The 23,140-nt window shown below is 45.2% G+C and overlaps 1 protein-coding gene and 1 long non-coding RNA gene across 2 annotated transcripts in view; one reads left to right on the forward strand and one right to left on the reverse strand.

Moving 5' to 3' along the window:
• Positions 1-6,038: 6,038 nt before the first annotated feature.
• On the reverse strand, positions 6,039-7,485 carry LOC121469187 (uncharacterized). Its single transcript, XR_005979112.2, has 2 exons — positions 6,786-7,485; positions 6,039-6,673 (listed from the first exon to the last, which is right to left on the reverse strand). It is a non-coding gene; the product is annotated as an uncharacterized lncRNA (long non-coding RNA).
• A 35-nt stretch (positions 7,486-7,520) lies between these two features.
• ADAMTS5 (ADAM metallopeptidase with thrombospondin type 1 motif 5) overlaps positions 7,521-23,140 on the forward strand; it is a 40,226-nt gene continuing 24,606 nt past the window's right edge. The window contains exons 1-2 of the mRNA XM_004176268.6: positions 7,521-9,362; positions 18,964-19,096. Coding sequence (XP_004176316.5) covers positions 8,511-9,362; positions 18,964-19,096 — 985 coding nt within the window. The 5' untranslated portion in view covers positions 7,521-8,510. The remainder of the gene's footprint in view (positions 9,363-18,963; positions 19,097-23,140) is intronic.

A 23,140-nucleotide genomic window follows, 5' to 3' on the forward strand; every position in this document is an offset into this window, starting at 1 on the left:
TTGAAAGGACCAGTTGTTCACATCCACTCAAGATCAATCTGTTCCATGGTCTGCCCACATACTAAATTTGTTAAACACTGCATTTATTTATTTCATTTTTAATTTATTTGCAGCATGGCTGCTGAAGATTTCCAAGGCTCATATTTGACAATATTCTGGGTGTCCAGTAAGGAGGGAAATAATTTCCTGTTGCAGGAATACTTCCACTGCAGTATCAGGTAATAGAGCTCCCCCATCCCTTTCAAACACACACCCTCCCGGAACAATGGTGAAAAAAGAGTCGTGATATTTATCAATTTCCACCATTCAGCTTCCTGAAATGGAAACCCTAATGACAGCCCATGCAGGCTGTATGGTCAGGAAAACCAGACAAAGTCTCCCATTGTACCGCTCTGGTTGTTACGGGAGAGGATCTGCCTGCTTTGGTGTAACAGGATGTACTGCATATTTTGTATTTTTGCCCAGTGCTCCAATCCCTGTGGGCTAAACCTTTTCAACAGCAGCAATAAAAGAAGAAAAAGACTGAGGCCCTTCTCTTATACCACTTTTATTTTCGGGGGATATTAAATACAAAGAGTTTCACTCTCAGTGGAAGTTGTCCAACTGACTCCAGGATACTGTGTAATCATTAGGAACTGGAAAAACTCAAACTGCCTGTCTGCAGTGGCTTGGATAAGACCTGCTAGGTGCCTTCCAGAAATGAATATTGCAGCTGTGATGAGACTTGTGTGTTTGGGCTTTTCTTTGGGGTGAATCGCGCCCTTAAAGCCCGAGGCCAGCCTGAACCTAATGCATCACCTGAGACCCATTTAAGCCCTTAAAATAAGACTAAAATAGCATTTAAATGTTACACAGACCTCCCAGCCCTTCTGAGGGAAGTGAGTGTGCTGCAGGATATGTGCTAAACCTTAAAATGCATGTGCTGCTCATTAACATGACTGTGCTCATCATTAAATGGATGCTCTCCACTGCTAGAGACAAGAGAATATATCCCAAAAGCTTCATCCCTGTCTTACAGATGGAACATCCCAACCTGCACAGCGTCTAAAACCTTTGAAAAGGAACCTCTTGCAGGGCTCTGCTGACACTGTTCCTCTGAAGTAGCAGGACTGGCTGCTCCAGGAAGGAGTGCAGCAGGATGGGAGATCTGGATGTGGAAGAGTTGGCTCAGGATGTGGCACCCACTCATTCCCCCTTTGGGAGGATTTATTTGGTCTAGCTCTCTCTATTCCCTGTGTGCCCATGAGAATACATTTCTGCTTGGGTTTCAGCCCAAAGGGATCTTCCTCTCTGGTGCAAACCAAAGCACAGCCAGTGGAGGTGACAGGAGAATCTCTCCAAAAGCAGGACCACCACCCTACCCTAGAAGCATCCTGGGAGCACCTCCAAGCCCTCTTAGACAGCAAGAGCTCCCAAAATGGTCCTGCTTGGGGATTAATGGTGGGAGAGCAAGCTCTGGGTTCTTCACCTTTCCCTTTCATGGGAAAGATTTCTCTTTGGAGTGAGGATAAGCCAGATGGAGCTCTGGGCCAGGCAGTGGTGCCACCTGAGAGCATTCCCTCTTCCTCACAGGAGCTGCAAAGGCCTTCCTGCCCCCAGTTTCAGGGCAACCAGGACGGAGATGGAAAAATTCGTGCACAAAGCAGCCAGAACTCGATCTCTGAAGTGGTGGAGCGTGTGTGTTACTGCCAGGTGAGATCTGGCAAGTGAATGTTTGTTTTAAATTTCTCTTTAATCACTCTTACAGTTTCAACTTTGAAGTCTAGGGAAGTACATTTTCTGGTTTATGCCTCAGATGACATGGAAAAAGATATTCCACCTCCAGTCCTGGAATATCATTTATAGATGTGCAAATTCATAAAGCTATGCCTCTAACAATTTGCCCATGTGGAACCATCTCAATCTGCAGCAACTGAGAACTTGTGAAAAATAAAATAATTTTTAAAAATCGAGGCATTTATTTTATTATAATTGCCCCAGAATTTCAGATCTAGCTAAATCCAGGTTATGTGCAAAAGAAGGACTGGAAGGACAGGGAGAAGCTGAACACACACACCTTTGGAAAAATATTTAAAGAAATAATGACAAAAGATGGCAAGATTTGGAGGGGTGCAAGAGCATGCAGATTTATTTGAGCTCTGATTTTCTACTACAGCTGTTCTGCTAACTAGAGCAGAGATGTTCAGAGACCACATATTGGCTGTAAAATTCTAAGACTGAGATTAATTAAATGTCTGCTGCTCTCATATAAACTACACTTGAGAGTTTTTCAGGCCTTCTACTCCTCTGAAGGAACAGCTGTAGAATACATCACATGTATTTCTTGCACCCTTAAAATGTATTTTTTATAACAAGTGTCAATTTTTTACAAGAAAAGTTTAACATTTTACCCTTCCTCTGATTATCTTGCTGCTGTTCAGAAAATAAAAAAGGATAAGGGTCTGATGCTTACTTTACTAAAATGTGATACTTCCTGCAGAGCACTGCCCCCACCCAACACATGTTTTTAAACAAAAATCATGGTAGGTTCAATGGTCACAATTATTCACTTGTGTTATGGCTTATGTGAGTCCATTTCTTGCAGCAGTTGTTGGAAGGTGAGGACCTCATTTCAGCCTATTCGCCAGGTTAATGCCTGAAAATGTAAGAAATACAGTTTGTCATTTGCACCTCCTCCTCCTCCTGACTGGACAATCCCACTGCTTCTTTTGATCCATCAGCTCACCCCTCCCCTGCATACCTGTAAGACATGTACATTTATTACAGTATATGTTTCTATTACATTATATTTTTATTTATGTTTAATCTTGCAGAAATCTCTTTTCCTCCTCCATGAGGTATCAACAATTTGATTTCTAGCCAGGCCTCAGACTGTTTCCTATTTTAATTTGAGACGGTACCCACAAATTCTTGTGTTGTTACAGTAAAACAATACAGTAAAACAATACAGTATTTTAAAAGTGCCCAATCCACTTTAACTCCACACCCCTTACAGCTGCCTCCCCAGAAGGCAGAAAAAAGAAGCTGATATTAAATGCAAAATTTTCAGCCTGCTGGAACTGTTATAACCCTGATCCACAGCTTGCACATGCCACTTATAAAAACACAACTCCAAAGCAAAGGCTCCTTCTTTGCTCCCTTGAAGATCTCAACAAGAAGCAAGTAAAACATTTTACCTTAAAGCCACAGTTGTTCACACCAAAACCACTTGCATTCCTGACCAAATATGACTGCTTTAAGTTCATGGTTTGTTTAAACTGAAGAGCCTGGCCAGTTACAACAGCTATGGGTGGTGGACAAATGCAGGAGTGGCTTATGAAGGGCACAAAGGTACAACCTGGCTAATGCCATGCAAGGAACAGCCTGTGTCTTCCTTGGGAAAATACTTTCTGATTGTTTTTCTGAGGTAGGTGTTACTTGGCCTTCAAATAAATAATTGAAGGCCTGTAAAAACTTTGTTCTGGACTCCTTGGAAATGCCAACTATGGAAATGGGAGAGGGCAAGGATGCAGAAGTTACTTCAGTCTCCAGCAGCACCCGGCTCCCAGCACATCCGGTGAGACTGGCAGGAAGGATGCACCAATAATGGTGGTGTTTTCTTATTTGTCAACCACAAATCCACTTCAGTATCAACAAGCAAGTTACACTCACTCAAAACAGCTGTCAGAAGGGCTCCATCTGAGTGGGTTTTCACAGCAACCAAGCCATAGAAAGATGCATGGTCCAAAAAAAAGGGCAATGCTGCAAATGTTGCTATCCCAGGGTGGGGGTTAAAGGCTGTATAACTTAGTCCAAATGCTGGAATATCTAGTCCCTTCCAGAAGACTAGCCTAAAATATTAATCTTTAAGAATTCTTTGCAAAATTACTTATAATGAGTATTTTATTTACTAGTGAGCCATTTAGAAATAAATTTCTTCAGTGGTTTTAATGCATCACTGAAGGGAAGCTTTAAGATGAGCAGACTTGAGCACTGTAATCATCATGTGTGCATTGTTAAAACTTCTGACTAGACCAACAAACCATGGCCCTGGATACTTCCAGGGATGATGCACCCACATCTGGGCAGCCTGCTCAAGTGCTCCATCACTCTCAGAATTTAATCTTTTTCCAAATATCTAATCTAAACATCCTCACTTTTTATTTGAAGCCATTCCCCCCTGTCCTGTCATTACAGGCTCTTACAAATAATCTTGTTCCATCTTTCCTCCAGGTTCCCTTCAACAACTGGAAGTCTGCATTAGAGCCCCCCAAAGTCTTTTCTCTTCAGGCTGAACAATCTCAGTTTTGTCAGCTTTTCCTTGTTAGCAGAGCTGCTCCATCCCTCTGATCATCATCATATTAAAATTTCCTATAGAGTTAGCAGAAGAGAGATCCTCAGGAGGGACGAAGCTGTCCCATGTTAAGAATTGTGTTCCTACAGGTATATTTTTTGAATAGGATCTTACCCAAACCTGGGTCCATTCCTACTATAGCCCTATGTTGATCACAAGTCTATCAAATGATGATTTTTTTTTTTTTTTTTTTTTTTTTTTTTTTTTGGTATTTAGAATGTGTTGAGCAGGCAAATTTCTTGGGTTTGATTCGGCCTCCTTGTAATTTTACAGAACAAATGTTACTTCCCACAGTAATTGCCATCTTCCCTGTGCAATGACTTAGAAAATACCAAAACAGTGAAAACTGAACAGAATTATTTTAATTTCCAAGAAGGAGGAGTTCAATTAATGGTGAAAACAGGTGCTGCTGGGTGGGACATCCCTGCTGGGCCCTGACTGCTTGTCAGGGGGCTATAGGCAGATCTTTGATTTGTGGTTTTCTAACCCCTTCTAATGTGCCTGAGCATTGAAAAAGAGGTGATGTAAAACAGGACCTTTCTATAAAAAACTGGGAGGACACCTGGATAAAATCATTACCAACTTTTCCAGTATCTCCATATCTCTCAAGCTCCTTATTCATGTGAGTGTTTATAATGCTTAGAGCAAAGTTTCTTATGTGACTAAAACACTATAGGATCAGGAATCCCCTGCTACCCAGGCTGTAATCTGCAGGATCCTAAAGGGTTTCATGGAAAAACTCAGGGGTGAAACACAACTTTAATGACAGCTTGTAGCTCCCAGAGACTCCAGAGGATTGCATCTTCTTTCATCAGGATTGAATTTGATCCAAAGTGTATAAGACTTGTGTTGTGCCTCAAAGCTAATTGAGGATTTGTGTCTCTCTGTCTCTCAGAAGGGAAAGGTCAGCCTTGAGATTTCCAGGTCAGAACTGCTTGACAAGGATTTAGTGTCATCCACAACTTGAGGCATGCTAACCGGATTTCTTGTTTAAAGGCAGTGGTCTAACTGTGAAAAGAGGCTAAGAGGGCAAAACTGCGAGGAAAGAGATGATTCATTCCAGTGATTTATCCTTACACTTCCAGGCTCTCAGAATAAAAGATGTTCTCAGCACTGCTGTGCTGAGTTATTGCAGTTTAGAGATGTAAACAGGACAGATTTCCTAATCTGTGGGGTTATTTGTAACAAAATAATTTGTACCTTCCTGGAAAGCCTGGATCCTTACTTGGTGTAACAGGGCAGCCCAGCCAACTTCTTCTGTCACCTGGGAAATCAAAGACAACTCCAGAGATGAGCAGTGGGACACACCATTTAATCATCACCAGCCTATCTAAGCATTCCTGTTTTTCCAAGATTATATGGCTGGACAGTTGGAATTAGGCTGTAGCCTGGGAGAACATTACACTGGCCTCTTGTGCACCATATCCCCTTTCATTGACAAACTAACACTTCTTTAATGAGATGTGCTGAGGTTGTTATCCAAAATACGTTCCTTATCCCAGATCTCATCTCTAGCACCTCTCCCAGGGGTATCTGGGAGTTTGGACCCAGACATGTTTGCAGATCCAGGACTCGATCAGGTCCCAGTGAAGTCAATAAAAGTATTGTTGGTGCTGAGCAGACATGCATTAGGCTCAAAGGAAAAGTAAAACCCATCCAAGAAAATTACAGGTTCTTTTTTCAGTCAAAATATGCCTTCTCTCTCTTTAATTTTTTTCTGCTGTTTTAACTTTATAATGAGTTTAAGTAACTGAGAAAATGTTTAAATTTTTAACTGTTGAATAGTCCTGGCCCAATGCCCAAAAAGTTAATGTGACCTTTCCTAATACATGCCTCTTATTAATTTTGAAACTCACTGACTCCAGTCAAGAATTTTTGGGGATGATAGAACACTGAAATGTAGAAAAAAAAATACCAGGAGGTTGAGAAGTGAACTGTAGTTCACATGCATCACCATTTCCAGAAAAATGGAAAAAGAAGAATGAACACTTCCAAAACTTTGATGAGTTAAATGTTTCATAAGCACAACCTCAGGGTTATGTTACTGCAATTATTTACACAGGAATATTAATTTTTGAAGCTTTTGTGCCTACAGTTAAGCTGTTCCTTAGAGAAATGGTGGACTTGCAAAGCAGTCCCTGGAAGCTACAGGGGCAGGTCTGTGCATCCCACCACCCACCCTGACCCTGCCAAGCATTACAGGTGTGCACATCATTTTCTTCCAGGGTGGTCAGAGGTTTATTTGCTGCTTGGAGAGGAGAGGAAAGGATGGGGATGAGCTTGGAGACCTGCATCCTTGTGCAGTCCTGCAGCCAGGGAGCACCTGTTCCTGGCACTGTCCTGGGATGTGGAGAGGAAACGGGATAAATAAGCACTTTTGTTTGTCGGTGTGGGGTCTGGACCTCAGCAGGGGGAAATCAGTCGGAATCCTCAGAGGACCCCTTGCTCTCACCTTCCCAGAGCCGCTCCAGCCCAGGGAACGGGGCATTTGCCATCTCTGCCCGTTCCATTGGCAGCGCTAAGGTGCAAAGGTGACTGCGGTCACCTGTCCCTGCTGGAGCCCCAAGCAGGGGGTGGCAGACGAGGGGACGGGGCCAGCGGCTCTGTGTGACAGCGGGGGGATGATCTAAGGGTCCGAAGCCATGCCGAAGGTCAGAGCAAGCATCGCCTCCTCCCCGCCCACCCTGCCGCCGGGCTCGGGGCAGCACGGCCCGCGGCGGTGGATGCCAGCTTGCGGCACTCGGTGACAGCCTGGCTGCAGACAAAGACGGCAAGTTCGGCGCTGCCGGGGCAGGAGCCGGGGCCGAGCGGGGACACGGCGGCACCCGGGGGCTCCATCAGCCCGGCAGAGCCGCGGCCGTCCCTCGCTGGCTCCGGAGCCAGGCACAGACCTCTCCTCCTCTTCCTCCTCGTCCTCCCCGAGCCCTGCGAGCCGCAGCCCCGGCAGGACGCGAGGTAAGCGCGGCTCCGGCCGCGGGCACATCCCGAGCGCGGCGCTGCGGCTGCCGGCGGTCCGGGGCACCCCTCGCGATTCTCACACACACACAAACATCTCTCTCCTGCCGGTCTCTCTTTGCCGTGCCCCGGCTTCCCCCGGCTCTTCTCCTCTCCTGTCTCCCTCTCTCCCGCTCACTCTCGCTGGTTTTCTCCTCCCCCCCCGAAGCCGCCGCCCCCCCTCCCCCTTTCCGCCTCCCCTCAAGTTTCTCCTTCTGTCTGATTAAATGAGAAGGAAGTGTGGGAGTGGTGGTTTTGAAGCTCTCCCTTTAAGAGGCAGCCTGCAGTGACGAATTGTTGAAATTGCCATTGCAGGATGGCATTCCGCTATAAATTCATTGTTCCACCTCCTCTCATCTTCACATTTCTCTCCCTTCTCCTCTTGTTCACATCGGCAGACTGGGGATAACAACAACAACAACAGGAAAGATACAGGGAGGGGGCTTTTACAGAAATCCAGGACGTTTTCCGCTTCTTGGGCTTCTTTTCTTTTTTTTCTTTTTTTTTTTTTTTTTCATTTTTAACCATCTCACCGGAGACGATCGAGGCGGTTTTGGGTGCCTGAATTTCTTCTCTCCCCTTCTCCTCCTTCTCTTCAAAACAAAAGAGGGCAAAAGAAGGAAAGGAGCCCACCGGAGCCCGAGAAAGTGCCGAGTCGCAGCAGACCTGCCCCTGCTGCTGCTGGTGATGATCCGGTGACTACAGCAGAGAAGTGGAAGAGGAGTGGGAAGTGCTCAAACTTCTCGACTTGCCGGCTCCGAGCCGTCTCTCCTCCTTTTCCTCTCTCCTCACTCTGCCTCCCCGGCAGCAGTGATTTGGGATTTTTTTTTTTTTTTTTTTTTTTTGCCTCTTTCTCTCTCTCTCTCCCCCCTTCCATGTGCGCCCGGCTCTTCCCTGCAGAGAAACACAAAAGTTCACACGCGAGCTGCTTTTGTTGACATTTTTTTTCTCTCCCACTCACACTTGACTTCGGGAGGGAGAACTTTTTTTCCTTATTTTTATTTTTTTGTTTGTTGTTGTCGTTCCTTTTTTTTTTTTTTTCCCTCCCTTCCCCGCACCTCTCCTTTTCCTCCCATCCCTCAACTACGCTGCCCCGCTCCGCCGGCCGGCTCCCGTTATTACCATCATTCTCACCACCACAATTGCCATTGCCGCCGCCCCGCTGCCCCGCGCCGAGGCGAGGATGCTGCCGGCGCTGCTGTGGCTGCTGCTGGCCGCCCGTGCCGGCCGCGCCGCGCCGCCGCCGCCCGCACCTGCCGAGCCCGGCGCGCCGCCCGCCCGGCCCCCCGCCCCCGGGCCGCCCCGCGGGGCCGTGCGGCGCCTCGACCCGACCTACGCGGGGGGCGGCAGGGCGGGCTACGTGCTCTACGCCGGGGGACAGCGCTTCCTGCTCGACCTGGAGCGCGACGGGCCGCGCTGCCACTACCGCGGCACGGTGGACGGCAGCCCGCGCTCGCTCGCCGTCTTCAACCTCTGCGGCGGCCTCGACGGCTTCTTCGCCGTGGGCCGCTCCCGCTACACCGTGCGCCCGGCGCGCCGCGGGCCGCGCGGGGAGGCCGCGGCGCGGATCTACGGCGAGGGCCCGGCCCGCGCCCCTCACGTCTTCCGCAGGGAGAGCTTCAGCTTCGAGACGGTGCCGGCCCGCACCAGCTGCGAGACCCGGGACCCCGCCAGGCCGGCGGGCGGGGACGGGCGGCGGCGGCGGCGGCGGCGCTCCGTGTCCCGGGCCCGGCAGGTGGAGCTGCTGCTGGTGGCCGACGCCTCCATGGTGCGCAAGTACGGGAAGGGGCTGCAGCACTACCTGCTCACCCTGGCCTCCATCGCCTCCCGGCTCTACGCGCACGCCAGCCTGGAGAACCACGTGCGGCTGGCCGTGGTGAAGGTGGTGGCGCTGAGCGACAAGGAGAAGGGGCTGGAGGTCAACAGGAACGCCGCCACCACGCTCAAGAACTTCTGCAAGTGGCAGCACCAGCACAACCGCCTCGACGATGACCACGAGGAGCACTACGATGCCGCCATCCTCTTCACCCGCGAGGTAGGCATGGCCCTGGCCGTGGGCATGGCCGTGACAGCGACGAGGTGTCCCTCGAGCCTGGGCTCCTGCCCGGCTTTGCCCGGTGGTTGCCGCCCCGCTCATGGATCCGGCTCGTCCGTCGGGCAGTGCAGCATCTCGGGGACTGGCACCCACTGCCGGGAATGGCAGAGCGCTTGAGATCTGTCTGTGTCCCCTGCCCTGCGCTGTCACCCCCGCCGTGGGTTCACCAGTGCAGTGTTGGGACCCCAGCCCGGTGGAAAGGTGGGAACTTTGATCGTGCGACTCAGCCCGATGTCCCTTTGCTTCAGCCTTGGTCCTGTCTGTTCCTGTGAGATGTTTGACACGGTGGTCCAGTCGGGAAGGGCTGATAGCACCTCCTAGCCTAAATGAGTCCCCAAACAAAGCTGCTAGGGAAAGTGGTGGAGAGCACCTTAAGAGCACAGACGTCTTGCTTGTGGAGCACATCGGGACGCTGTTTCCAGCAAGGATAGCTCCGCCGCGCTGGAAGCCAGCAGCGCTTGCGGTTCAGGTGTAGGACGTAAGCGCAGACCGCAGGTAAACAGGGCTGCGCAAGCTGAGTGAGCTGGGCAGGTTGGTGGCAAGGGGCTGCAGTCCCTGGCCTGTCCCCCGAGAGGATGCCCTGATCTGCTGTGGGTTGGATCTGCTTGTGCTGCCCATGCAGAGCCGTGCCTTGTTGCTCCACGCTGGGTTGTTGATTAATTACATTGCCAGAGGTCGTTAAGGGACATTGCTCTGGTAGACATGTGGCCGAGTTTATGCAATGAAGTTCTGTAAGAATATCCCTTCAGCGGTTTGGGTTTGGTGTTTTCTTTTTTTCCCTTTCCCCAAGTACGAAAAAAATAACTGCATGACTTTCCGTTCATTTGAGTTCTTCGGCTTTGCTACATCGTAGGAGCCTGCCAAAAAGGATGCTTTGGATGGTTTGTGGAAGGAGTTGCTCCAGAAGGGGGAAAAAAAGCGCCTGGCTTGCTTTTATGGCTGTAAATAGTTGAAACATTAGGTCCTGTGTCAGGCATCACTTGTACAACAGGAGCCCTTTTTAGCAGTTTAAAGCCCATCAGTGCAATTTGCGAGCTTTCATTTTTTAAATCACTATAACCTGAATGAAAGCAGGCTACCTAGACTAGGTCAGAATGTTTTTGGGTTTGCTATAAACATCTTTTCTAATGGCTTATTCAGCCTGGGCCAGAATCCATAACTTCTCTCTGAAGAGTGTTTCTCTCTTGCCAGTATTCCCACTTATTTCCCTGGGCTATATGACAATTCTGAAACTAGGGTGGGGACTGTGGACCTTCACGTCAATTATTAAGTTAATTTGGACTGAGATAGTATGTGACTTTGAAGTGCAGTTGCTTTACAGATGCTTAGCTGTAATTCTTTGCATGGACACCCTCCTGCCAGAATAAGAGGGTGCTGCTAATCAGTAATCCACTTTCAAAGACTCATGAGCAATGCATAGAATTATCCCTCTAGGATGTAAATAGTGCATAGAATAAACAAATCACCACGGTTCCTGTGGTCTCCTTCCACTCTTAAGATGCAAATGTTGCTTGCACTGCTGCTGAGGGCTGCTTCATGAGAAAAAAAACCACAGGCTTGTGTTTTCTTGGTTTACATTTTAACAGCTTTAACTCTGGGATTAGCTGCTCGATGCAGTTCAGGACAACTTAATCTGCTTTAATACTTTGCTGTGTGCACACGGACATTGTTTGGCAGTGTTTGATTGAATTAAGAACCAGACTGGAGTTTCTTGCTACATATGTTCATGATGTTCTTTGCAGAGAGTGTGTGTGAGCCCACACGATTTTTATGTGCTTACCCTTGAAATGTCAACATGAATCTATTTGCTCCCTGTGGAATGTAAACACGAAAAGGGTTAAAGGATGAAAAAGCGGTGGAGATGTTTCCTGGAGAAAACAGCCCCGCTTTGAACTAAAGGAGAGATTTTTTCCAGTTTAGCTTTTCAATGAGAGTGGCAGCAGTTGGCAGGAGAGCTCCGCTTTTACAACTCTGTTTTGGATGGATGAAGTTGGTTGCTAAGCTACAAGACGCCGAGCCGTGGCTGCGTGTTTTGATGGGCTCTGAATATCGTCATGCTGATTTTTGAACATCCAGATGTCTCTTTCTAAGTGCCTTGGGTTTCAGGCATTGGGCAAACGTGTGAGGTACTTTTTCCATCGTTGTTTACTAACTGAGGCCACCTTGAGCTTCGTCAACAGAATAATATTTGCAGATAGTTTGTCAGCTGAATGCGTGGCCTCAGCTGTATGGAATTGGCTTTGTGTAGATAGAATCTGCATTGTGCGTGGCTGGTGCCATACAAATCCCTAATATAATAATTATCTTTGTTCCAGAGTGACATTTCATTGGATGTTATTTTTTTACACCAAAAGAGGGCTTTATTTGAGTTCCTATATGCGGGAAGAATCCTGACAGAATTCAGCAGTATTGCTTCATCCTCTTTGGTTGTCTTTACTTCTTTTAAAATATATTAGTAACCATTTATAGATTGAGACTGCATTGGCAGCTCTCCTTTATTATTAAATTAGTAGAGGTTCTCATTATATTATATAAGTTCAAATTATGGTTGTGATCATCATCATCATACTAGGAAGTACTTCTGGTAAAAAAATTTAGAAGGAAATTCACTGATTCTGAGTTAAAACAGCCGCTTACTTCTGGTCATAATCTCTATTTAATTGGATAAGGGCTTTAAAGCAATTATCCTGCAGATCACAGTGAATCAATATGAACATGAATTCAGTTTAGAGTGATACATGCAACATCTTAAAGCTGTTTTTAGGCTTTGTGTTGCTTATCAGTAATGGCAAGGGTCCATTAGCTGCAGTGGGTCCTCTGTTTACTCTGTAAATGCAAGGATCACTAGAGTTACATGTCTGGCCATTGTGAAAACCTTAAGTGGACACAGAAATCATCTGTCACTAAATATTGAAGAAATTTAGTTGGGTTCCACAGTGATTTTTTTTCAGTCTGATAATGAGAAGTGTATTTTCCCAGTGGTTGCCATCTGTCTTTTTGACTCATGAGGAGCAGGATGAAGCATGGCAGAGGTCTGACTCGACAGTAACCAAATGTGATCATTTTCTGATATTTCTAAATTTCCTCAAGGCAGCTTGACCATAACAGTCTTAGAGAGTACATGGGTCCCCTGCTGTTGGACTACGTTGTGGTTGAGTCCTTGCCAGCAGCTGTAAATCTTTGGGCCCGTGAATCCTAGAGCATCCTTCATGGAATATGGTGGTGCAAGGATGTGATTCTGGTGGCCAGGTGAGTCTCCTCCACTTTGTAGAGAAGAGGCTGTGTGGTGGGGAGGAGGGAGGAAGAGCTTGCAAAGCCCGCTTTCCCTGGAGATTAGATCACTTGTTGTCCATGGCAGTGAAGTCAACAGCAAATTTAGAATTTAGTGTTTCATCACTTGTTCTCAGTGGCAGTGAAGTCAACAGCAAATTTAGAGTTATTCTGTTTCAGCCTTTTTCATCGTGAGCAGTTTGCTGGAGCTGGAAGCAGATTATTTTCAGATTTTTATGGGTGCAACAAAACACTTGCAAGATTGTTTGCCACAGTAGCAAAACAGATTAGATAGACTTGCAAACTGCAGTTGAACTCACACTGTTCTTTTTCTGAGGTCCAACCTGCTCTGCAATTATCCTCTAGAATCCATCCAGTCTATTTCATTAGTGGCCCTTAGTTAAATTTTAAGTGAACTATTGAATGCATTTGGACAAAATCCAGCTCTCTTCCTCTCCCCCCAGTTCTGAATCATCTGAAGATTAAAATAGATGTTTCTCACAGTAGATACAGACATTAGGAGCAAGAAAAAAATCCTTTCCTAAGTGCTTGTTAGCATCATCTGTGATAGTACCATCATGCCTGGCTCGAGCAAAGGGTTCATGCTAGAGCCAAAGGCCACTGTCCTGCCTTTTTCTACACAGTCATTATATGGGGCTGGTGTGTTTGATTTAGTTTAACTGTCCATCTGGCAGTGCTGTTGAAATTTAACAGCAAGCTTTGTATTATCTTAGCTCTGTAGATGATAATTTCACTGCACAGAGCACATGCTTTCTTTGGCTCTACTTCTTTCCTTCTCATATTTTTTTCTTTTCTCTGTTATCATCTCCCAACAACTATTATCCCCTAGCAGTAAAACAAGTCACTGTACCAATGGTCAGTACAATAGATTTCACTGTTAATTATTATTAATCTGAAGAAATTGTAGTGTGATGTGTATACCAGTTTCATAGTGTTTTCACCAACTTTGTTGCACATCAGATACATTTAAATAATGTCCCTAGGAAAAACAAAGTGGGACATAACTGATATAGGAGAAGTTTGAATTACCCTCATCTGGAGAGATGGTGTGGAGTTTTCCCCACAAAGGAACTGTGGCTTAAGCAGGTTAAATCACACATTTTTTCTTGATTATCACTCACCAGTTTCATAACTGAAACTTCTCCTCCCCTTGCAACTCCTCCTTCCAAATGCTTTATGTGCATTTTGTCAGTATTTTTAAATAACCTGTAGTTTGCATAACTGCTGTGGGTTGGTTTTTTTTTTTTTTTTTCAAATGCTGAAGCCCCAGGCTCATATTTATCATATAAACCCCAAAAGCAAATCACCTCAGTTTTTAAGCTAAACTACTGGGGAAATTACATTTGGGTTTTGTTTTGGCAGGTATCACCATTGTGGTTTTCCTCAGAAGGTAACCAGGCTTTGGCCACCCTCTCAAAATAATGGCCAGGGGAGGACAGAGCAGTAGCCCAATGAGCCTTTCCTCACCCAGGATCCTTTCTGCTCATGTGAACATGACATTTTAAACCACGTGTGCCATTCCAGGTTGCTGTGACATCAATGAAAGTTCACCCACTTTGCAGAGAAGCTCGTGGGAGGGTGGATGTGTGTGTTCCTAACACCACCTCACCCCACCCTCCCTGCCCAGGCCTGCGGTGGGAACGCTGCTGCAGGAAGTTGGAAAGTCGTGCTTAATTCCTTCCTCTGCTGCAGGGATTTTAGGTCTGTATGGCCCACCTCCCAGGAGAGGTCCTTAACCAGGAGGTTGTAAGCTGTTCCAGGTGTTAAGGAAACTTTCCACCCCTCTGACCAAAGGTCTGTCACTGTTTAGTGAGTAATTCATATGGTGAGAACGAGAGGAATCGTGACCTGAAGCCGCTGAGTGGAGCACAGCGCTTGGAGCAAGGTGGTCTGGGTTCCTCAAGCACGGAGAGGAACTGTTTCTGTGATTTACCACAGGCTGTTCAGTGGGAAAGAAAAGGGATGAGCAGTAGGGAGCAAAAATTGGGTCCCTTCACTGACTGCACTTCAGCTGCAGCCTGGGCTAGGGAAACCTTGGGCTCAGGGGCTGCTCCAGGAGGAACCACAGCTCCCTGTGAGCTTGGCAGGAGCCTGGTGTAGACCATAAAGTGCTCTCCTAAAAAAGATGTTTCTAGTTGGCCTCATCCCTGGAAGAAATTTGTGGTTGGATCACGTTCTTACTGGGGAAAGGCTTGAGCTGATGAGCTGTTGCAAAGGGACCAGAAGAACAAGTGAACAGAACTGTAAAGGGTTTATCTGTGCTTTACAAGATGGTGATGTGCAGCTTGGCCTGCACAAAGCCTCATCCCGTGGGTTCCTCTCATTCTGGTCTGAGAAGCTCTGTAGTGTCGGCTTCCCTCAGGGCAAGAGGGGAAGAAACATCTGAATGAAACATCTGAACCCCAATAAGCTGAGTGCCCAGCCGTTCCAGACTGTGGAACTGTGGCACTTTGGGATCCCACAGGATCCCAAACTACAAGCCCTGTGAGGGGTAGATAACTCAAAAGACCCGAGGACATGTTTTTCTGTCCTGAAATCCCACCAAAGTGTCCACGTTGGTGCTCACATTGTGTTTTGGATCTGGTCAGCAGGCTCTGACCTAATACCAGGTTTCACTAAACAGTTATTCTTGTTTTAAAACCTACTGTAGAACACATTTCAGGTGAAATGAACTCCTGGCTCCAGCCAGGACATGGTGACAGTTACCTACCTCCCTTCACAACAAGGCCATGTATACATGGCAGCCAGCCAGCTGTTCCTGATGGATTTAGGATGCCAAGAAAACTTGGCCTCTAATGACCTGTCTAATTAACTACTAGACTTGTGATGTACACCTTAGTTTTACTAAGCCTTTGCCAAAGTTTAAGTCTTAACATCTCTTGCCTCCTGCACAGCAAATGCATTTCCTTGTCATTCTTATGTTTTGAAACTACTGTAAAGTAAATCAAGGGCCGAGCTGCTTTCCTTCTTTAGAAATATCAAAAAACATTCTTTTACACTTGTGCCACTGTTTCAAGGCAGTTGAGTGTCCAGATCTGAGTAGCTGATTATTAACTTTCTAGTAGAATCAAAAAAGCCCAGAGTGAAATAATCATTAGAAACTGATTTTATGTATCACGAGTCCTCTCTTTCCTCGTGCTTTATTCGGAGTATGAAAAGTTGAGGCTACCCACACAGATTTTTTTAAGATTGCATCATTACATTGAGGCCTGTTTTTAACAAAAAGTTAAAATATTTTCCAGGGAAATAAAACCTTCTACTGTACTCCCAGAACGTGTACTTCATGAAAGTAGTAGACTGCTTTCCAGGACTGCCCAGGAAAGCAAAAAACAAATGTAACTATTGATTCTGGTAATGAATTATCCATAGCCATTGTTTGATGGCTAAGCAGGAATGATTTTCAGTAACATCACTTGAAGTCAAACTGTTTGGAAGCTGGTATTGGTGAGTTGACCCAAAAGGAAACTTTTCAGAATATTTGTCTCAGAGATGCCACTTGAAAGGCTGCAGTTCTGGTTTTAGTATGTACTGTGAATAGAAAATATATTCCAGTTCAAATCATACAGAGGCAGGAGAAGTAAAGCAGTGAATGAGACAATGACAACATAGAGGAGCCCTCAGTAATCTGCCTAAATGATTATTGATAATGTCAGCCTTGGCTGCATATGAGCATCCTCAGGCAGCCACCGAGGGCTGGAATTGGCAGGGAAAGCCAGGATGCTCAATCCATGCTCTGCTCAAAGCACAGCAATGGCATGCCCTGCTCTAGCAACAGATGGGCAACCCACAGACATCCCCATAACAGCTTCTGACAAAGGAGCTGATGCCAGAAAATATTTCCTGACCTTGTTTCCAGAATCCTTGACAAGCCCCTCTGCTGCTTCCCAGCTGGGATTTGGCAGCGGCCGCAGGACTCCCACACTGGCTGCTGGGGGGCCACAGGGAGGTGGCCACGGGGCCACTGAGGGACCAGGGCTTTGCTGGAGCACTGCCCACCACTTTCTGACCCCAGAGGGGGCACTCTTCTCCTTTCTGGGGATGGCTGGTCCCACGTCATCTGAGGACACCTGTTTGCCAGCTGTCCATGGGGAGCTGGAGGATCTAGGTGATCTGGCATATCAGCAGTTTGCAGAATCATGTCTTTCCTGCTGTGGGATTTTCTAGGACCAGCCTTGATATCTAGGGAAGACATTGTAATGCAGTCCTTTGCACAGCTTTTGAAATGCTGAGGTGGGATTATGGTAACATCTCTGCCCTAATGTTCCATGCTCCACACATCCCATCAGAATTAGCTCTGTGGAAGTTTACAAGATTGCCTGCTTAGAAAAAATTGTATTTTTTTAGTTACATTTGTGTCATCAAACTTAGTGAATCATTTTGAAGTCTGGCTGTGTCTGCTGGCGTAAATTCCCAGTGTAGCTGCTTCTTGTGTGCACATGGGAGTAAATCCTGACTGGCATGAGGCATTTGGGTGCTGCTGGCATTATTGTGCCACGCTGGAAACAGCACTGATGTCAGAACCTATGTAATAATGACACCCAAATACAAGAAAAGACTGAGTGACGTAGAATCTGCATGCAGAGACAAAGCCTGAATTAACAGAGTTTATACTGTTTTGGCACTCTCAACCTGTCTAGCCCTCCTAAGTAAGCTGCTTTCTGTCTGATTCATTTGCTTTTTGGTACTTGTGTGAGAATTCAGTTCAGCTGCTTGTGTGGATTCAGGTCACATTGCTCCATCACAGAAGGACAGGATCAATCATGTTGGAATTAACCTCTGAGACCATTGAGTCCAACCACCTTGTGCTAGACCATAGCACATCCAGTCTTTCCTTAAACACCTCCAGTTTGGGGACTCCACCACCTTGCTGGGTATCCACTTCCAATATCTAATCACCCCCTCTGGGAAGAAATTCTTCCTCAATGTGCAACCGAAACATCAAGCTCAAGGCAGTGTCTTCTTGTCCCAATGACACATTCCTGGAAGTCAAAACTGAGCTAGAAATTTCTCCTCCATATATGTAATACTGATTTATGTTTTGAGCTTGAAAATTATCTTTGTTGGGAAAAAAACACCTTTTTTCTTTCTTTTTGTGTGTTTATAAAGAGATGCTCTGTCACAGTATCTGTGCACTAGGTGTGGTTTTCTTTAACTTCAGTGGGATTTAAATCCTGTGCTTTTCCAGGTTTGCCTAACCTGTCATAATCAGTGAACACTGTTGCTCTGAAGCCTCCTACAAGGTGTCTGTTATTCATTGTGGATTAATTATGAAAGGCTTCATAAAAGGAAGCCCTTGTAGAAAGAGATCTGAAGGGAAGAAGAGAATCTTGAAAATGAAGGGGGAAAGTGCTCTTTGATCATTTTGATAATAACATTTGTCATGCCTTGAAAATGACAATTTCATTCAACCAAAACGAAATGTTGAAGTGTTCCAAATGGCATGGCCCCTGCTTTTCCTTCTCGTCCAAAACATGTGTATATATACACGTGCACACTAATATTCTTCTCTCTGCTTCAACAGAAGCATGGAGAAGTTACTGCTGGTGAGAAAAACACAATGTCTGACCAAAGCTGAAAGACAAAACCTGATGCTACCTTCATGGTAGCACCGATCTATCTACATGTGGGAGAAGTGGTTAAGTTGTTGGGATTTTGCACTCTCATATCACTGACTCTCAGCTATCTCTGAGAATTGCAAAATGCTTGGTATATTATTGGGTAACACACTAGTAATTGTACTGCTTGGCAGATGTGGAATAAGGTTTCACATGTAGCAATCTCATTTTTGTTAAATCAGAATATAGGATTGGTTTCAGAACAGAAAGGTGTTCTCTGGTTCAAGGACTGATCAGGAAGCTGAAGCTTTCTCTGGGCCTTGGTTTACCTTCTCTAAATAAAGATAATTTTCTGGTTTTATTGTCAATGAGGAAATGCTTCCACAGCATATTTTGAGTACTTACCTCAATGCAAGTGTGAGCATCACAGAAATACAAATTCAACTAACAAAAATTAGCTGCAGAATGTATCCAAAACCTGTTAAAGTCCATGGAAATACTCCCACTGATCTTACCAGGGATCACCTTGCTGTGCTTTTAATATCTCTAGCTGGAACTTTACACTGACATTTTCATCCAGGACCTGCCATTGGCAAAGGCGCCTTTAACCGGTTGTTACCGCTGGGTGTAAAAATTCATTGTAATGATTTTTTTTTTCCCTTTTTTTTGATTTTTCTTTTCCCCTTCCCGGGCAGGATTTATGTGGGCATCATTCCTGTGATACCCTGGGAATGGCAGACGTTGGGACCATCTGCTCCCCCGAGCGCAGCTGCGCGGTGATTGAAGACGACGGCCTCCACGCAGCTTTTACGGTGGCTCACGAAATTGGTATGCGGTGCCTTTTCTGTTCCCCTGCCAAGCCAAACACTCCCAACAGCTGCTTTAGGAACCAAAATACCCCGCAATTAATTCCAGATTTCCCCCGGCCCAGAGCCCCGCCTGGGGATTAGGGCTGTGTACATATGCACTTCAGGGTTAACTAATAAGGGATCAGAAGGCAGGGGAAGGCGCACAGTAGGTGTTTCCTCCCTGACAGTGGCCTTTCTAAGCAGCACTTGAAGTGAAAATTCAAAGGCTGCTGCTACTGCTCAGAGATGTCAATGCATGGCCCTCCTGAGAAAGCTTTTGGCCCATCTATTGTAATTTGCATGTGCTTATTTATTGGAAAATAAGTCACATTTTCAACTTGTTGCACCCGCTGCTGTTAGGAAGCTTTTTTCTTTATATTACCTGGAGAGAAAAGATTTTGTGGCAAAAACCCAACATAATTCCAGTATCTTTGTAAATGTACAGAAATTCTGTTTAAATCCTCTAATAAGTTAAATAGTATTTAGGTGATAAAAGTTTGGTCACAAAACCTGTTTAGCTTTGTTTCAGTTTCCACCTCAGTGGACAGCAGTTAAATTAGGAGCTTTGCATGTACCCTTCAGAAGGGTTTAAGATAGAATTAGTGCCAGAAGAAAGTTTGTGTTCTGGGATACGAGTTATTACTTATTATATCATTATATAGCCCTTCAAGAGAGATGCTGCCATCTTGATCATGTTTAATTTACTGATGTTTTGTGAACTGTGTTTACTGGAAATACATTTGCTATAAGATCTGTTCGCTTTGGGGAGTGAGCAGCAGTTTGAAAGTGGAAGAGTGTTCCTTTCTTTTTCTTTTTTTAAAAAAATACTCTTGGAAGGAAATAACAAGGAAAGGAGAACTTTCACAGAGAGCCAGCTGCTGAATTGCCTTGTACCTCGTGCCAAACCATAGTAACGTTTGCTTTGGGAGTATCATTGCAGTGGTTCCATTTTCAAGGAGCTTGCAGGTAGAGCCTGAGATCTGAGTGTCTTATACATATGGCTGAGGAAACAGGTCACCAAGGATGGAAAATGACATGATTCTTCAGTGACAAATGATCCTAACCCTGCTCCTCTTATAGCTCTGCAAAAGAATTGCATCACTATAAATGAGAAGGGCTCAGGCATTGCATGAAAGCATCAAATACTGTGGCAGGATGAGTCCCCAAAGCAGAAATTTTGTTTTAGTAAACAGTGATGTTACAACAAAAGAAAAAGTCCTCTGGAATCACTAATTCAGTGCATTTAGAGAGAGCTACAGCAGTGTAGAAAGACAGATTCACATGGGATGTGGATGTGGATGTGGATGCTGTGAATGAGCCATCACAAATCTGGGATGTATTAAATGGGAAACTTAATCTGTCATTCAAAGCCAGAGTGCTTGGTGTCCCTTGCAGCCAGAAGTGATGTCTCTGCTGAGGGGCAGTGGGCAGGGTTGGGTGAGGAACCCTTTTCTTGATGGATCTGGTGTGTGAAGAGGAGCGCATTGTCTTTCCTGCCATTTCATCAGCAATAAATACATTTTTAGGTGGATTAAAAATGAAGGAACACAGATCAATAAAGATAGGGATGAGCAGCAAACGCTCACATTGTTACCTTGAATTCCACACAGAGAAAATATAAGCAAAAGTGAATTATTTTTAGTGATCTAGAAGCACATTTTGGAGAAAGGCCATTTTCATACCTAGGCATTTGCAAGAATCTCTAAAAACTATAATTTTCAATGTAAAAAAGGCATGAATTGAAATGAATAAATAAGAAGTCTAATGGACATAAAACCTCTAGTTTGAGGCTGTTTAAAATAACATCCTCTTTTTTTTTCCTCCTCACCAGAAGTTTTTAAGAAAGGAGGGGTGTCAAGTCACAGAATGATCTTTGTGTGTGTGGCCTGAAGTGGGAGAAGCTGAGAAGAAAACAGAGCTAAAATTGCTTGAGTACTTATATTAAATCAAAGGTCAAAAAAGGATGAAAAATAAAAGTGTGGCATCGATACCCTTTAGTTAAGCACTTTGGGGAAAACCTTGCTGTATTTTATTTGGAGACCAGATTTCCTCCTGCAGTCCAGAAATCTCCAAGTTCCCCCTGTCCTGTGGGCAGGGCGTAGCTTTAATTTTACAGTGGCTCAGTTCCTCAGTCAGAGGGAATGCTCTGAGCTCGAGATGTTTTTTCCTGTCAGTTGGAAGGTCAAGGTGAGCCACTGGCTGAAGCAGAGTCACTCTCAATGGTTTTTGTGCATGGGAGCAAATGCAGCATCTTTAGCATGGACTTGATCTTCACTGTGACTTCCAGGGGATCTGAATGCTCTTGCTTCCCCTCTGAAGGATCCAAGAGCATTTTCCAGGCTCAGAGTCTTTCTCTGGAAGGCAACCAAAGTAAATTGAACTGCAGCTCAACCCGGCAGAGGAGGATGCACAGCCCAGGGGCTCAGGTTGGATTGGTGCACAGGAAGCCAAAAAGCAGCTTTGCTGCAGAACAAACCTGCTGCTTCTATTGCCAGGGTTTCTGCCACATCATGTGGGAGATGTTTGTTTTATTTATTCCAGTTAAAATAGATGGATTTTGACCAGTGGTTTTTGAGGTGGGGAGAATGAACAAGCAGCAACAGGCAAACTGTCCCCAGGCCTGTAAAGGAGAGCACAGGAAGGAATAGATGCAACCAAATTCTTGGTACAACTGATTAGCTGGCAATAAGAGGTAGAGATCTTTATATAAAGTTTGATAAGGTAGGACCTAAATTTTGTATGTAGGAAAATCAGTAATAGCTTGTCTCCAATGTCAAATGGAAAAAAACGAGGATAATGCAACAAAAAACCAGAAAGAAACTTTCTGACTTTGAATGTGGTAAGCCAGTTTCTGCTCAGCATACAGGGGAGCAGTGCTGCCATAAATATTACCTGAAATCACAGCCTGCCAAGACATCCAGCCACCAACAGTAAATCCATATCTGGTTATGTTCTAGCAGAGGACATGCTGCTGTCAGTTGGGACAGCAGTGCCTTCGTTTTCTCAAAAATAACACCCTTCTCAGGATTATTTCCTGAACTCATCACCATGTTGTGGCATATGGATGCTTCTTTTTTACTTCTAGCAGCTCCTTCAACTACACCTCCACAGCTCTGTAGAGCTGTCTGAACTTAGGCACAGTATGTAGGCATTCTCCAAGCCTTTGTTATCAGCAGCCAGTTGTCTGCAAAAAAATATTTCCTTGCTTCATGCACTTCCCTGCCTCTTGGGGACATGTGGAGGAGAGCATTAAAGAGCCTGAGATTGCTCATAATCTCAACAGTTATTTGATGTCTTTCATAGGGCAGCACTACATTGCTTCTCCATGTGTCCCTTATTAAAATAACCATCAGGAAGCAAAAATAATGAGATTTGCATTCTTAATACTCTGGACTTTTGGGTCAGAGATTTGTTACTTTGACAATGCTGAATTATAAACAAGTGAAGATCAGCATGATCTAGCATCAGCAACAGGCACAGTCAGTCGGCTGGAATTACATTTGACATATTTTGGGATGGGATGTACCCATGTTTTGCAGCCTGGTGCTGTGTTTTGAGGTACAGTCATGGTCAGAAGTTTGTGCTGGAGTCCCACTGTGCTTTGGCACAACCATACCACACCCTAAACAGTTTGCCATCTATGAAAGAAAAATGAGAAGAGTTCAAGGGGATCTAAGTGGACCTACTGCTTGTTTTATCAATAGGAAATTTCCCCAAATCACAAAGGGAATCCCAAGGAAAGCCAAGAATTAAACCTGAATTTTGATTTAGAGTCTCATGAGTTTTGATCTGGTCCTCAAGTACAAAAGCAGCCTTCCTGCAGCCTTCAAGCAGACAAAGCTCCAGTTCAGCTCAGTGGGAGTTGCATGGGTCTAATATTTTAAATTATATTTATCTTTGTTCTTTCCATCAATCTTGAGAAACTTACTTTTTAAAAAAGAGGCAATACAGCCTTTTTTCCTCAGTGATAATGTCCATTTGACCTTTTGCAATGTTCCTACTCCTCTGTTACACAAAAACTCTG

The sequence above is a fragment of the Taeniopygia guttata genome, chromosome 1 (assembly GCF_048771995.1).
Source record: "Taeniopygia guttata chromosome 1, bTaeGut7.mat, whole genome shotgun sequence".
NCBI lineage: Eukaryota > Metazoa > Chordata > Aves > Passeriformes > Estrildidae > Taeniopygia > Taeniopygia guttata.